Here is a 16,618-nt window from a genome sequence, read left to right as displayed (position 1 = left end):
ACTTTTGTGCTTGAAAATGATAAAAAATTACAATCGATCCTTACAACTGTTCTGTTCATTTTTATTGATCAGGTGCAAGAAAGATAAATCGTAGCCCAAATAAGATTATAGTAAATGTTAGCATCGTAGGGGACTGGAGGTTGATAGAGAGCCATTCATCATCTCAAATGGTGACCTGTCCATGGCTCCAGCCACCCCAGTCTGTTGTCTAATCACATACCTATTGATTTTATCTGCATCTCAGAAACCTGGATGTGACTGTCATTGGGCAACCCAGATTGTTAAATGCAAAGGGGTCACCGGTGTGAGGAGGCTTTCATTTTCATTTTCTTACCAACCAACAATGATTTATTAAAAAATAAACTACCCCAAGCTGTGGATGTGAAACCTGAGTGATTAGGGAGTGAAGGCGCACAATAGAGCCCTGTATTGTGTTGCATCCTTCTGCACTGCCCAGTGTTTTTCCTGCTATTTCATTGAGTCTGAAAGCTCATGGGTCATTTAGGCCGACCCCTCTACTGAGTCTGCATATACCACCATAGTGAAAACAAAATATTATGCAAAGTAAATACTGCTTTTGCATCCCTGAGTATGCGTGATTTTTGTTCTTTGAGTTTAAGAATCTTTTGATTCTGCAGCACAGTAAAACCAAGTAAGGTAGAGCTAAGGCATCCTTCAAAAGTATGTTGGCAATGTTCTCAGAAGGATCAAATAATGACGAGTTAGTAGTATGACCATCTGTCATGTAATTTATATATCATTGTCAGTACTGCTATCTGAATGGTGGCCTTCCAACTATTTAAGTACTATGCCATTTAAACCAGAAATCCCTATACTTCCAGAGTGGCTGCAATGAAGTTCCTTTTATGTTTTGAAATTTTAAGTCTTCAGAACAGTTTGTCTTCTTACATAGTGAAAATGTTGTCGACTTTGTCCACAGAGCTCAGAGTTCTACAAAGTCACCACCGAGGAGTATCAGAAAGCTGCTGAAGAGGTGGAAGCCAAGTTCAAGTAAGTTCTTCACCCCGTCCTAATCTGCCCTCCGAGATGAAAGTTCAGTTGTGTCGCTTTCTGCAGACCACTGGTACTCGGGCTGGGGGACACTTGGAAATGGTTTTGGGTGGTTGAGATGTAACCATGTTACCTGCTTTTCTGGAGCATTTGATGAAAGCTTGTTGATGCACAATCCAGTTTATGAACTAAATGGAAAATGAAAGAAATGGTAAGAGAATTTGAATTTGGAATGATAGTTGACATAGAATGCCCTTAATTATGAAGGTTCTAGTAAATTGTTACTATATTTAATGAAACCATGGAAAACATTCACTCTTATGTAGTAAAATGATGGGCAGGTCCAATTTGGATGTCCTCTTTTCTTGCATTTAAACTATTTTTATTTTCTCGCAAGTGCCTTGAACACATTTAAATCATAGACTTTACCTTGCCCTTGATTATGAAGTTGTTGTTAAATTGCTACATCTGTTAATCCTTGTGATATCTAAATGAATATTGTGTAATTGATGGATCAAAGTGCCCATGACCCACAGCCTTATTCGTTCTCTTTGCTGCCAGTTCTCACATTACATAAGAAGATATTTTACTGAGTATATAAAGGATTCTATTATATATCCCCTATTAGTAGCACATGTACAAATTAGTGAAGAAAAAAAGGTGTTGTGACAGATTTAGTATAAGATTACACTGAGCTCTGACCTCCTTCGTTGTCCATGTTTATAAGCATTTAATAAAATGATTAAACCTTAAGGTAGAATTATTAGTTTCTGCTTCAGTGCAGTTTATATGGTAATGAATATTTGTGTTACTTAAATGTTGGTTAAAATAAGATTTTTTTAAAGGTGCTTTAACATGTGTTTAAATAGATGGAAACTTTCTATCTTCCTTAGCAAGAAAAAAAGTGTGGGGGATAAAAGAGAAGTCCAACAGCGAATCACAGTTCAACCAGTCATTCAATATCTAATTTGTTTTTGAAGGCAGAGTTTTTTTTTTGTTTTGTTTTGTTTTGTTTTTCGAGACAGGGTTTCACTGTGGCTTTGGAGCCTGTCCTGGAACTAGCTCTGTAGACCAGGCTGGTCTCGAACTCACAGAGATCCGCCTTGAAGGCAGAGTTTTGTAAGTCCAGACTGGTCTCAAACTTGGTAAAATAGCCAGCCTTACATTCTTCATTCCTTTGTCTCCACCACATAAGTGCTGGGGTGGTCGGTGTGCACCCCTGTGTCTAACTGCAAATCTTACTCTTGAAGATCAGAAGACTTTAGATAAAGGGCTAGGGACACACTTTTGCTAGAGCACTTGCCTGTTGTGAACAAGGCCCTGGATTTTATCCCTGGTAACACATTAAGCCAGATCAAACCTAGGATTCATAAGATGCTGTGTCCAAAACAAAGAATTTAATTGTTATTTATCTTCGGTCCTGATAGAGTAACGTTCCAAAAACCTTTTGTCTTCATACTTTGAGAACCTTTCAGTTGGGATCCTTGATGCTTTTTCAGCATAATATAAACAGTATAAAAATAAGTAAATAAATTAGAAACTAATGCAAGCTAGAATGATCTATGGAGTCTTCATAAAGAACATGGCATTTGTTTGTGACTTGAAAAAAGTATTGAGTAGGTGGACGAAGAAGATGTCCAGAAGGGAAATGTTCCTGTTTTATTGGTGGGTGACAACGTTAGTGAAGATCAATGGCTTGACTCAGGTGATTAGCACAAGATAGAGCTGCAGAGGTCACAGGTCACCAGCTGCCAGGCTGAAGTTGGGTCTTCATTTAGTAAGAAGTCAGTGGGAAAGGTTTGAGCCTACGAGCACCCTGACTTCAATACTTTGTAGTGGACATCTAATAGTGGGTGTGAGGCTTGTCTGGACATATAAGAAAAAAGAATGAAAAGTACCAGGTAGGAGTTCTCAGCAGCTACAAGGAGATTGGTGGAAAACGGTTGTTGAGATTGGGTGTGAGTTAATAATTGGCTAATGGATTAAATTCCAGGTCCGCATTGTACTGGAGGATGAAATCCAAACCCAGTATTTAGGGTTAGATTCTTTTTTTTTTTTTTTTTTATGATATTTTTTATTTATTTATTTATTTATTTTTTAAATTTATTTATTTATTAAGGATTTCTGCCTCGTCCCCACAACCGCTTCCCATTTCCCTCCCCCTCCCCCGATCAATTCCCCCTCCCTCATCTGCTCGAAGAGCAATCAGGGTTCCCTGACCTGTGGGAAGCCCAAGGACTGCCCACCTCTATCCAGGTCTCGTAAGGTGAGCATCCAAACTGCCTAGGCTCCCACAAAGCCAGTACGTGCAGTAGGATCAAAAACCCACTGCAATTGTTCTTGAATTCTCAGTATTCCTCATTGTCCGCTATGTTCAGCTAGTCCGGATTTATCCCATGTGTTTTCAGACCTAGGCCAGCTGGCCATGGTGAGATCCCAATAGAACATCCCCATTGTCTTAGTGTGTGGGTGCACCCCTCGTGGTCCTGAGTTCCTTGCTCATGCTCCGTCTCCTTCTGCTCCTGATTTGGACCTTGAGATTTCTGTCCGGTGCTCCCGTGTGGGTCTCTGTCTCTGTCTCCTTTCATCGCCTGATGAAGGTTAATATTCCTGAGGATGCCTATGTGTTTGTCTTTGGATTCACCTTCTTATTTAGCTTCTCTAGGAACATGAATTATAAGCTCAATGTCCTTTATTTATGGCTAGAAACCAAATATGAGTGAGTACATCCCATGTTCCTCTTTTTGGGTCTGGCTTACCTCACTCAGGATAGTGTTTTCTATTTCCATCCATTTGTATGCAAAATTCAAGAAGTCCTTGTTTTTTACTGCTGAGTAATACTCTAATATGTATATATTCCATACTTTCTTCATCCATTCTTCCGTTGAAGGGCATCTAGGTTGTTTCCAGGTTCTGGCTATTACAAACAATGCTGCCATGAACATAGTTGAGCATATACTTTTGTTGTATGATAGGGCCTCTCTTGGGTATATTCCCAAGAGTGGTATAAAAACAGAGAAGTCGACCAATGGAATCGAATAGAAGACCCTGACATTAACCCACAAACCTATGAACACCTGATCTTCGATAAAGGAGCTAAAAGTATACAATGGAAAAAAGAGAGCATCTTCAACAAATGGTGCTGGCAAAACTGGATGTCAATCTGTAGAAGAATGAAAATAGATCCATATCTATCACCATGCACAAAACTCAAATCCAAATGGATTAAAGACCTCAATATCAGTCCGAACACACTGAACCTGATAGAAGAGAAAGTGGGAAGTACTGTACAGCACATGGGCACAGGAGACCACTTCCTATGTATAACCCCAGCAGCACAGACACTAAGGGCATCATTGAATAAATGGGACTCCCTGAGGCTGAGAAGCTTCTGTAAAGCAAAGGACACTGTCACTAAGACAAAAAGACAACCCACTGACTGGGAGAAGATCTTCACCAACCCTGCTACTGACAAAGGTTTGATCTCCAAAATATATAAAGAACTCAAGAAACTAGACCGTAAAAGGCTAATCAACCCAATTATAAAGTGGGGCACTGATCTGAACAGAGAATTCTCAACAGAAGAACTCCAAATGGCCAAAAGACACTTAAGGTCATGCTCAACTTCCTTAGCGATCAGGGAAATGCAAATCAAGACAACTTTAAGATACCACCTTACACCTGTCAGAATGGCTAAAATAAAAAACACCAATGATAGCCTTTGCTGGAGAGGTTGTGGAGAAAGGGGTACACTCACCCATTGCTGGTGGGAATGCAAACTTGTGCAACCACTCTGGAAAGCAGTGTTTCGGTTTCTCAGGAAATTCGGGATCAACCTACCCCTGGATCCAGCAATACCACTCTTGGGAATATACCCAAGAGAGGCCCTATCATACAACAAAAGTATATGCTCAACTAGGGTTAGATTCTTGTGAGATCTTCTTCCATGGCCTGCAGATGGCCACTTTCTGCCTGTGTGCTCTTGATCGTGCCTATCTTTTAAAAATATGTAAGGACACTAGACTAGAGCCCAACCTTATTTCTGCCTCTGTCTCTGCTTCCTAAATGCATGCTAGGATTAAAGATGTGCCACCACAACCACCCCTTAAGTACCCCTTTAAAAGCTCTAAATGCAATCATGTTTTGATATAGTAAGCATTAGGGTTTTAGTATATAAGTTTGAATGTAAGGATGATACAGTTGAATCCATCATTCTTTGGATAGAAAAAGAAACACAAGACTATGGGGTTAGTCGGTTAAGAAACTGTATGTTGATTCTTCTTGAAGGAAATGTGTGGTTTGGGGATGAGAAAAATCATTCCTGAAGTACCCACACTGTGCCATCCTTCCATACATGCTCCTGGAAAAAGAAAGTGAGAGACCCCATAGGACACGCGAGTGTTATGACTTCCACAAGAAAATGTGGACCTGGAAGGTAAACTCAGTTATGAACAGAACCCCATAGCATCATTCTTTTACCATTCTGACATAGTATTTTTTTATAAAATCCAACTGGGCTCTGGCCTAACTGACGAACAAGTCTTTGCCCTTGCCACGATAGGTCAGGGTTTGTATCAGGCCCCTTGAGAGCTAACCTCCAAATGCTTGGAACCTCTCTCATGGTAGAAATTATTGGTGGCGGACTCCTCAGTTCATGTAGTATCAGGGTGATAGGACACAAAAGACCGAGTCATGAGACCTCAGTAAGCCTGTGCACGGAAGCATGGCTACACTCCCCTAGTTCCCAGAATTGTGGGTCAGTGGTTGATGTTACTGGCCAGGTAACTGGCCCCTGGGAGCAGTATCAGCTCTGTGTTTGGATCTCTCCTGACTGCCTCTGTATCCCTCCTTTGGCTAATTTTTTGTTACCATTTTCGAGCAATGAGTTATAGCTGACCTTGGCTTAAATCAGTTCTCTGAGACGTTTTCGTGAATTCTCTATCCCATACGTGAGCCTTCGCATCCTTGGTGTTTGGTCAGCAGTGAGGGTCGTCAGTGCAGTGTCCTTCAGATGATGCCAGCAAGTGTGCAGGCTTCACTTACACTTTGTGAGGAAGCTTCAGGATTGATATTTTAGAGAGAGACTCTCACTGCATCTGTGTTGTTGTTTCCTGCCTGCTGCCTGCTAGACCAAGCATCCCAGAGCGTCCTATTTTGGTTTGCATTGTGACTGTAAGAAAGACTTCTTATCTTCAAAGGATAAAAATTGCTTAGAAGAGTCCCGTGTCTCCTTAAAAGATTGACCATCTTAAAACATAATGACCCTCCATCTGTTCCAAAGCAGTGTACTATATTTTAGTACATAACAGCCATCTTGTCTGGTCCAGTTATTCTGGCTGCCTCCTGTCTGTACACCTATATAGCACCTCTGAGGTTCTCTTTGAAGCTGTCTGACCATCTTGAACCTGAACTCAGCATTCACTTAAGCAACAAACACAGAAAGGGCCTTTAGTCCTTTAGTTAATGCTATTGGATGGAAGAAGTTTGATTTAGATGCACCTTGGTTGGCTGCAGGAGAGGGATACTTTCTAAATTGCCATTTTAGGAGCAATTTTTGTTCCTAAAATGGGACTCCCATGAAGTCACCAAAACAGGAAAGAAAGCGAAAATCATTTGAGGTGGCACATGGCTAATAACCTTGATGTCAGCGCCTCCTGCCAAGACATTCCAGGACTAGTTAAAATACTAGCTCCAGCTCCAGTCTGGCAGAATAGAGTTTGAGCATGGTAGCATTAGTGGTGTTGTTTTTCTAGCTTCATCTACATGGCACTCACACTTTTAGAAACTCGGATGTAACCCTCCCCTGTTGTGATCTGTATGTCTGTGAGGAGGGCAGGAGGCCTAACTTGAGCGGGACCTGCACTGTATTGCAAAAGAAAAGGGAAGATCAGCTTTTCAAATGAAGCTCCTTTCTAAAGTCCAGAACTCTGTTGCAGTGAGAGCTACTTCCCCAGTAAATTCTAAGCATTATCAACACTATTCTGGTGAGAATTACAGAACTCAAAGACAGTTAAATTCATACCATTTAATTTTTACTTCAGGTAGTTTTTTTCATTAATAGCTTTAAGTTTTTAGCTGTGAAACAAACCAATAAGTAAAGGCACTTGCTGCCAACCTTCACAATTGAATTCAATTCCTAGAACTCTCATGGTGGAAGAAGAGAAGTTAGTCCTTTACATTTATTGTAATGGGCAGTTGCTTACTGCCTGCAGCGTGGAGCAATTAGGATGCTAGCTTGTGGCCATCTGGTGTTATCATCCTGCTACTAAATATGACTGAAAATTGTGTTCTGAATTTAGCCTTTTCTTCTTCATAGTTAATTAAAATACTACATTTATGAATGTTACATCAGATGAAGAGTATAGGTCACACGGTAGAGTATCTACTTGCCTAGTATCCCTAAAGCCATGGGTTCATTTCTTAGTACTGCAGAGAACAAAAAAGATTGTTATGCATAGGACTTAGGGCAAATCTAACACAAAATAAGTGTTCAATAAATGTTAGATCTTACTATTATATTTAAATTCTAAAACTATGTGCCAAAGAAGTACACTGTAATTGGTCATTTTGTCCCACCCACCAGTTCCCAAATAACCAGTCAGAGGCTTAATTTTAATTATAAATCTTTACCTGGTGGCTCAGTCTTATTACGAGCTAGCTTTTGCATTTAAATTAACCTATTTCTATTAATCTGTGTGTCATCATGTGGCCCTTGGCTTACCAGTGGTGCTCAGGAATATTATAGCTCCTTGGGCAGCTGCTGGTGTCTCTCAGGCTTCACTTTTTTTCCCTGTGTCTCTATTTGGATTTCCCGCCTGGCTCTAAACTGCCTTGCCATAGGCCAAAGTAGCTTTATTTATCAACTAATGAGAGCAATCCATATTCATAGTATACAGAAAGACATCCCACAAAGTATAGATTGTAATAGGGTGCCCTAACAGAGCAACAAAAATAAGGACCCAAGGGAGTCAGTAGTGTAGCCAGGATTCCAGGCACACACATGACAGTATAGCTTTCAGAGACGTGTCTCGGCGAAGCAGCGAGTGCTGCAGGACCGTGTCAGACCCAGCCCTCCCTGGTCGAATGGTGCTCGTAAATCAGCTTATAGAACACAGAATGCCTCCGTGTTTTTGCACACGGGCTGTTCTTTTTTTTTAATATTTATTTATTATGCATACAATATTCTGTCTGTGTGTATGTCTGCAGGCCAGAAGAGGGCACCAGACCTCATTACAGATGGTTGTGAGCCACCATGTGGTTGCCAGAAATTGAACTCAGGACCTTTGGAAGAGCAGGCAATGCTCTTAACCACTGAGCCATCTCTCCAGCCCCGCAGGCTGTTCTTAAAGCAAAGATCAAGCAAGTGTAAAGCACATACCAAAGAAAGAAACTATTCAACAATAAAGACAATGCAAAGCCGTGCTCGGCACTTTAGAACTGGCCAATACTTCCTTCCCAGGCTGTCCTTTAAATAGGTAGTGACTGGTTTCTACCTTCCATGGGGTCTTGGAAAATAATTTTGGAAAGGCTTCATTGGAGGTTGAGCTTCCTAACTTGGCTTCATTTTCTTTCAATGTAAAGGATTATATGAGATCACACATGAATACAGATAATACAGGCAGAGGTAGGCAGATCTCTGTGAGTTCGAGACCAGCCTGGTCTAGAGAGCTAGTTCCAGGACAGGCTCCAAAGCCACAGAGAAACCCTGTCTCGAAAAAACAAAAAACAAACAAAAAAAAAAATAGTAGCCTGTTGTGTGCCAGATTGCAGGAGGAGCTTCCCTTTTATCTTTGAGGGAACCATGGTCCTGACTTAGAAGTCTAGGCTCCTCGGAAGAACCTTGGGCTAGTCTCATAAAGGATTAAAAATTAACTTGCCTGGAAGAATAAAGCTGAGGTGGTTTTAGAGTATCTGTGGAATCTATGTACAACGTGTACAGATAAAATGGACTGTGTGAGTTTCACTGCCTCCTGAAAGAGTTTCTTCCATGTCAAACTCTTTAACTTTAAAATGTCCTTGGGGTTTGGGGATCCACTTTGACAACACTGTTTAGTTTCTTCTGGAGTATAGGCAAGGCCTTGTGGGGCTGGTATCATCAGCGAGTGTTTCTCCTGTTTGCTATCATTACAGTGTGGATCATAGGCAATTTGTAAGCAACAGTGTTTAAAAGATCCTGCTTAATTGGCTGTACAATAATTAAATAAGATTTTGACTGGCAAATTTATAATTCTGTTAGATACCTCAGTCAGTGTGCCCAAATGCCAATGTGGCTTCAATTTGGAAATATTAGATTAATAGGACTAATTGTACTGCAGGTACAGAGTTTGCTCTGATTAATAGTCTTAAATCTCTTTTAGAAATTTAGTCAGGTACATTTGTTACTTATTTTTCCACCTACACTTTTAATTAAAAGTGATTTCAGAACTTTGAGCTGCTCAGTAGTGTCTTGCTGCTTGTCCTAGGTGCTTTGAGATTGAGCTCTGGGAGCTTTTCAGGACTCCTGTGCTTTATTGAATCACTTGTCATCAAAAGGACTAACATTATATGCCATTGCTGTGTATTTATGTCTGCTGCTGACAGGTTTCCTGCACACTGTCCTTCATACTTACTGATGGCTACTTAAAACCTACGTTAGTGCTGTGTGAATGGACCTAACCTGCCAAGTGTACATGAACAATCTTTTATCTATGATTCCCATTGATCATTTCAAAATGATCAAATGGTTTATCTCAGTCAGACACTGATTCACATTGATCAGATTCGAAATGAGCCAGTTGACTTAGTTTCTGCTGAACACAAATTGTAGTAAAATACCATTATATGGGCATGCTGCCTACTCTAATGCAGGAGTGATGTTATAGCAGTTACATCATAGCTAGAGTTACTGTGTTATAAAGATGCCTCCCTCATAATGCAAGTTTACAGAAGAAGAAAGAGTGCATATTCCAGAAAAAATGGGGCTTTGGAAAAGAATTTGGGCTTTTACTTACTAATTAAATTTTGCATTTGTATCCTCCCCCATTTTTTTTTATTTTAATTTGCAGGACTGTGATCAGGTAATAGAGCAGCTTCTGTGGTGACATTTAATTCCCGATGGCCCTCAGAGCCAAGTGACATCTTGATTATTCAGTGAGAGAAACTGAAGAGGCAAAATTCTAGATAAAGCAAATATACCTGTGCCCTCTGTACATCCCCTTCTGGTTATAATTGCCTGTTTAGAAGTTCAGGGTTATCTGTTGGTTTTTGTTTTTTAAACATTAGCTCACCTGTGTTGGCCTCTGCAGTATTTCTTGTGCCCTATGGAATGTAAGGAGAATTTCAATTCTTTTACAGATTGTGCTTAAGAGTGGACTTTGGAGCTGGAGAGATAGCTCAGCCATTAGTGTGTGATGAATGCTCTTGCAGGGCACCTAAGTTTAGCCCCCAGCACCCATATCAGGTGGCTCAAAAAGGTAACTCCAATTCCAAGAAATCCACTGCCATCTTACGGCCTCCAGGAGCACTTGAACCTGAGTGTGTGTGGTGCATATAAACTCAGGTGAGCAGGCACACACATACGCATAAAAAAAAATCTTTCCTGAAAAGAATATACTTTTATCTGCTGCTCAGAGCAAAGGCACATTTGGTTGAATGTAGACTTGGCTATTTAACACACTGAGTCCCAGCAAATAACTGTGTCTTTAACGTCTTAGTGCCCCTCAGTGAATGTAAACTGTCACCGTCACCCTTTTAGGGCCTGAAGCCGAGAGGCTTAAAATGAAAAGGAAATTGTTGCTGTTCTCTATGGGGAAAGATGATTTTAATTTGTTTCTTTCACATCAATATGGCACTGGCTGCTTTCAAGTCTGTTATTGATGATGTCATCAGGAATCTGAAGCGCAGGCCTAGCTCTCAAGCTGTACTTCAGGCTGCTTATTTTCCTGAGCCTCCAATTAGTTAGAAGGAAAGAAAGCTTTCAAATACACCAATGTGTGACGCTTTCATGTATGTCTATGTGTAATATATAAAATAAGCATTTGGAGTTGATTATGTTTGGCGTCAAGGAGGGACCTTTGGTATTTTATGCTCTGCAAACCCATAAATGGAGCCCTGCTATGAGGTCTGTGGTTAGAAGTTTAGAGGTTATTGTTTTGTTTTGTTTTTCTTTTTCGAGACAAGGTTTCTCTGTGTAAAGGCCCTAACTGTCCTGGAACTAGCTCTTGTAGACCCTGCTGGCCTTGAACTCACAGAGATCCACCTGCCTCTGCCTCCCAAGTGCTGGGATTAAAGGTGAACACCACCACCACCCAACCTGTTTTCAGTTTCTTGAACTGTATCTTCATTGCTTAATCCACACACTGATGTGGGATTCCCCTCTGTATGCTGGGAATACCATTGGTTAATAAAGAAATTTCTTTGAGCCTATAGCAGAGCAGGGCAGAACAGAGCTAGGCAGGGGCGGAGCTAAACCGAGTGCTGAGAGAAAAGAGGGCAGAGTCAGGGAGAAGCCATGGAGCTGCTGCTGGAGACAGAGGTGGCGGAACCTTGCTGGGAGGCCACGAGCCTCGTGGTAAAATATAAAATAATGGAAATGGGTTAAATTAAGTTGTAAAAGCTAGCCAATAAGAAGTTAGAGCTAATAGGCCAAGCAGTGATTTAATTAATAAAGTTTCTGTGTGCTTATTTCAGGAGTCTGGGCAATGAACTAGTGGCCTCCTGCTACAACACACTATTTTTTAAGATACTAGAAGCAAATGCTTAGGTTGTCTCAACACTTTAGATTCAAATTTCCACTGTTGCTTCCCCCCACACACAAACAACACAACTTTCTACCTGTCTCTTGTGTCTTGCAGAAAGAGGCAGGGACAGGGCTGTAAACTAGGGAAGCGGTGTTATCTACTCCCATAAAAGACAACACAAACTGGAGCCATCTTCTGGACGCAGTGCGTCTGTCAAGGCCACTGTGGAAATGCTACTCTCCCCTTGGCTTGGGGGGAAGAAGGCACAAGTGGTGCCAAAAATCACTGACAGTGCAGCCAAGTTAGCTGTGGCCCAGAGCCCCTACCACTTGGCAGTTGTGTTTGCTGGTATTCCTTGGGGGGTCTGCTCTTTCCCGTGCTCTTGCCATGTGCTGCGTAGAGTGACCACAGGAGCCAAGCTGCTGTGCTTAGGTCTGTGGCCCTAAGTTGGTGATCTCATGATACTTTCCCTTGTCAAAGTAACAGATTGTTCTGTTTTCCCTTACAGGAACATTAGCATTGAACTTTCTTCGTTAATCAATACAATTCATTAAGAATCTAGCGTTCCTTACATGTTATATAAAATATTAATTGTAGCCTGTTAGTTAGATAAATGAAGATTCTGCCAAAGCAATAGCGTGTTTCTTCCCAAGAATCATTATATGTTAAGGGAGAACTTGGTGAATTTGAAGGAATTTGTTTATTGATCTTTGCTTATTTGTGTAGTTAACTACATAACTCATAGTTTTCAAAAGTAATTTCTAAGTTTTTCCTCTTGATACTAGCTAGAGTTCGTTTACTTTATAAAGGCACCAGGTAAAAATAATTTCTTTAATTTTTCTTTTGATCTTTCAAAGATAAGGAAACATAATTTTGCTTTCTGAGTGCCATTCAGAGAGCACTGAAGCTTGCAGGAGGGCCAATTATCGTTAATTATTGTCTGACTGACCTGCCACAGTATAAAATGTCCAGGCACACTTCTGGAAAGCAGATTTCAAATTCTGCCACTATGTCAAATTTGCAAAGTTAACCATCTTAAAAAGTTTTCATGACTAAAAAATGTATCAAAGAAGTTGTCTGCCCATAAAATTGGGATGACTTTTGAGATACCTAGAATGCTGTGCAGGTAGCTTTATTAGGAGGTTTGTCTGTGCCTTATCACTGCGGAGTTTCATAAATACTTACATGTCTTCTCTGCTTTTAAGCAAGTTAGTTTTAGGTGTAAGAGTTGCCCGCTTGCTATGCATGAGAAAAAACGATGTACAAAAAGTGAAACCCAAACTTTCTGGATGATGGTTACCTAAGCAGATATTCTTACCCATTTGAATTTGTGAAAAACCAAACCTGCCCTCCTGGATTCCAACTACTAAGGATTTCTGGCTCTTGATTTTTCATAGCAAGTAAGCAAAATGTAGAAATTGATAAACTAGATCCAAGTTTCAGAGTTGTGCTTGTCTTAAGAGAATTTCTTTAAATGGACAAAAGATTTGATCAGACACTTCAAAGAAAGATATGAGAAAGGCCACTGAGCACATGAAAAGGACTTGGCCATCATTGCTTGCTAGGGAAATGCAAATGAGAATTATCTGAATGTGGAAATCAAGGGCTGACAGTACTGCATTGACCACTGTGGTAGCGAAATGAGTTTTTAGCTCTTTGCTGGTGGGGTGTGAAATGGCACTACCCTTGAAAAAAATTTGGAAGTTCCTTATCAGTTTAAACTTTTCACTTAGTCCATAATCCAGTTCCTGGAGGAGTAAACTCATTAGTCTGCAAAAAGTCCTTGCAGGCCAGTAATCGAACGCTGGAACATCAGTTAAGTAGAAGAAGAATGGGCAGCAGAAGGTGGTGTGCTAGACCCTGTAGAAGGTCAGCGAATGGGACTGTTGATTTGTGCGCTAACAGGGTGAGTCTCCGAAACAGTTATGTGCTGCTCTATGTGGTTCCATTTATACCAAGTTAAAAAAATAGAGTTAGACTGGTAGAAATCTGAAATGGTTAGTGAGAAGACTTTATTAGAAAAGGACTCACACAAATAGACTTTCTGAGGGGTCGTAAATGGTCTCACTTACTCCCAGAGTGTTGGTATGTAGTAGTTAAACCTTGGCTCTTCTACCAGTATTCATGTTTGTATTAAGATTCAAGTGTCTGAGCCGGGCGGTGGTGGCGCACGCCTTTAATCCCAGCACTCGGGAGGCAGAGGCAGGCGGATCTCTGTGAGTTCGAGACCAGCCTGGTTTACAGAGCTAGTTCCAGGACAGGCTCCAAAACCACAGAGAAACCCTGTCTCGAAAAACCAAAAAAAAAAAAAGATTCAAGTGTCTTACCTCAGATCAAGAGACACGCACTAGCATATGGTCATCTTCTAGGGTCATACCCTTAAACTATCTCTAGCAAGGTTTTCTGCACTTTAATCACTTGTAAGTTTCTGTTGCCTGCCATCTATTGTATGCAAGCATTTAATGGTCATAGAAATAACAAATGTAGAGAGCAGTTTGATACTATGTCCATTTAGCAAAATAATAGTAGTAGATTAAATTCTGAGGCCTGTGCTAAGAACCCCTTGGTTCTTAGCCAAATTTGCAGCATGAGTTTCTTCCTGTGGCTCATGCCTTATATCCAATCAGAAAGTGATTGGTTATCCCACTAACATTCATGTCACTATTAAGCCCATGGGTATTTCTTGTCACACTGATCATTTTTGTAGTCCGCAGGCCACACAGGTGGATAAAGAAGACTGTTGATGACTTTGTTCCCCACAGCAATCACAGTTCCTTTTGGTACTATGAAAACTAGCCAGCAAGGAGGAAGCTTCCTGGTTGGTACCTTGTTCTGTGACCTCAGTGCATGGTGTCTTCAGCAATACAGTCTTACCATCAAGTCTGATGGGCAGCCAAGAGCAATGGCAACTGGCTGTATTAGTTTAGGGAGTCTTTTAGACACTGACCAACTCAAGGGGAGATAACCCATACTAGACACAAGACTTTTTATTTGGCAAGCTGTTTATGGGAACAGCATTACCCCTTGTGTAGGGCTTTTTAAGACATTTTAGTATTAGTCATCCTTCCCTATTCCTCCTTCTGTACAATTCCATCCCTCTACACACCTAACCCTCCCTCCCCATTATTCCCACTGCATAACATTTGTGGTCCACTGTTCTCTCTTCTTTAAGATCTTCCTTCCCTCCCCCCACCAACAGTCCCTTTTTAATTTTCTGGATTCTAGAGATGCTCCAAGTTAAAACACATAAATCTAAAGAATCAACATGTGATGCTTATTTCCCTGGGTCTGAGTTACCTCACTCAATATGATGTTTTCAATTTTACCTCTTTATCTGCAAATTTCATTTTTCTTTACAGCTGTATAAAATTCCATTGTGTAAATGCATCCCTTTCTCAATATCTATTCATCAGGAGCTAGACATCTAGGCTCTTTGCTTGTCCTTGCTATTGAATAGAGAAGCTATACACATGGGGTGAGCTTGTGTCTCTGTAGGAAATAAAGCCCTTTGGGTATATACCCAGAAGTGGGATAGTTGGGTTGTATGGCAGATCTATTTCTCTGTTTTTGAGGAACCTGATTTCTACAGTGGTTGTACCAGTTTTCACTCCTATCAGCAGTACATGAGGGTTGCCTATTTTCCACATCCTCATTGTCATTTGTTGTCTTTATCTTAGCCATTCTGATTGGGGTAAGATGAAGTCTAAAAGTCGTTTTTGTTTGCATTTCCCTGGAGACTAAGGATGGTGAGTGCCTTTTAAAATATTTCCTCAGTTTTTGTATTTTCTCTTTTAAGAACTAGCTCGGTTTCATAGCCCACTTTTAAACTGGCTTGTTTTCTTGATGCTTTGTTCTTCAGTTCTTTGTGTGTCCTAGACACTAGCCTTCTACGAGATGTAAAACTGGTGGGGACTTTTCCCTGTTCTGTAGACTGCCTTGTCTGTCAGAGGTTTCCTTCACATGCAGAAGCTTTATAATTCATGAGTTGTTGATTGTTGCTTTGTTTCCTGAGAAAGAGTTCTGTTCAGAAGGTCCTTTCCAGAACCTATATCCTGAAGTGTATGTCCTACTTTTTCTTTTAGAAGTTTCAGAGTTTTAGGTCTAACACTAGATGTTTGATCACTTGGAATTGATTTGTGTGCAGAGAGGGTGGTGGGTTTGGGGGAGGAGAGAGATAATCTTTCATTCTTCTACATGTAGATACCTAATTTTCCCTTTGTTAAAGATTCTGTCTTTTCTCTGGTATGTATTTTTGGCATCTGTCAAGTACGATGTAGTTGTGTGTACAAATATCTGGGTCCTCAGCTCCTCTTGATTGATGTGTGTGCTTTGTACCAGCACAACGGTGTTCCTACAATATAACTCAATATTAGGTATGATGATTCTCTCACCAATTATGTTGTTCAGAATTGTTTGAGGTGTCTGGGGTCTTTCATACTTGTATGGATTTTGTTTTTCCCCCCAATTTCTGTGAAGAATTACATTGTAATTTTGGTGAGAATTACCTTGAATCTTTAGATTGCTACTGGAAATAAGATGGACATTTCTGTGATATTAATCCTACCAATCCATGTGTATGGGAGGTCTTTCTCTTTTCTGATGTCTTTGTTCTTTTCTTCAGTGTTTTAGTTTTTGTTGTGTAGGTCTTTCACTTCCTTGTTTAGGTGTGTTCAGAGGCATGCTTTTGATTTTGGGTTGGTTTTTTTTTTTTTTTTTTTTTGAGGGGGGAGCTGTTCTAAAGAGGACTGTTTCCCTAGTTTCTCTCCTTGCCTTTGGTCTCTAGGAAGGCTACTGATGTAGGTAAGTTGATCTTGTCATCTGCCACGTTGCTCTAAGTGTCATCAGCTCTAGGAGTTTCTTGGAGTCCTTGGGTACCTCAGGTGTGGAAC

At 40.6% G+C, this 16,618-nt stretch overlaps 1 protein-coding gene across 2 annotated transcripts in view; it reads left to right on the top strand.

Annotated features, from left to right (window-relative positions):
• Positions 1 to 16,618, top strand: part of Chchd3 (coiled-coil-helix-coiled-coil-helix domain containing 3) — a 265,737-nt gene that overhangs the window by 210,021 nt on the left and 39,098 nt on the right. For both annotated transcript variants that reach the window (XM_041675783.1, XM_041675784.1), the window contains one exon: positions 941 to 1,011. In XM_041675783.1, the coding sequence (XP_041531717.1) occupies positions 941 to 1,011 (71 nt within the window). The remainder of the gene's footprint in view (positions 1 to 940; positions 1,012 to 16,618) is intronic.

Source organism: Microtus oregoni, unplaced genomic scaffold (genome assembly GCF_018167655.1).
Source record: "Microtus oregoni isolate MIOR12 unplaced genomic scaffold, Mior012 000026F_ref0000081, whole genome shotgun sequence".
Classification (NCBI taxonomy): domain Eukaryota; kingdom Metazoa; phylum Chordata; class Mammalia; order Rodentia; family Cricetidae; genus Microtus; species Microtus oregoni.
Note: the sequence above shows the minus strand (reverse complement) of the source record. Positions and strands in the feature narration are given on the sequence as shown.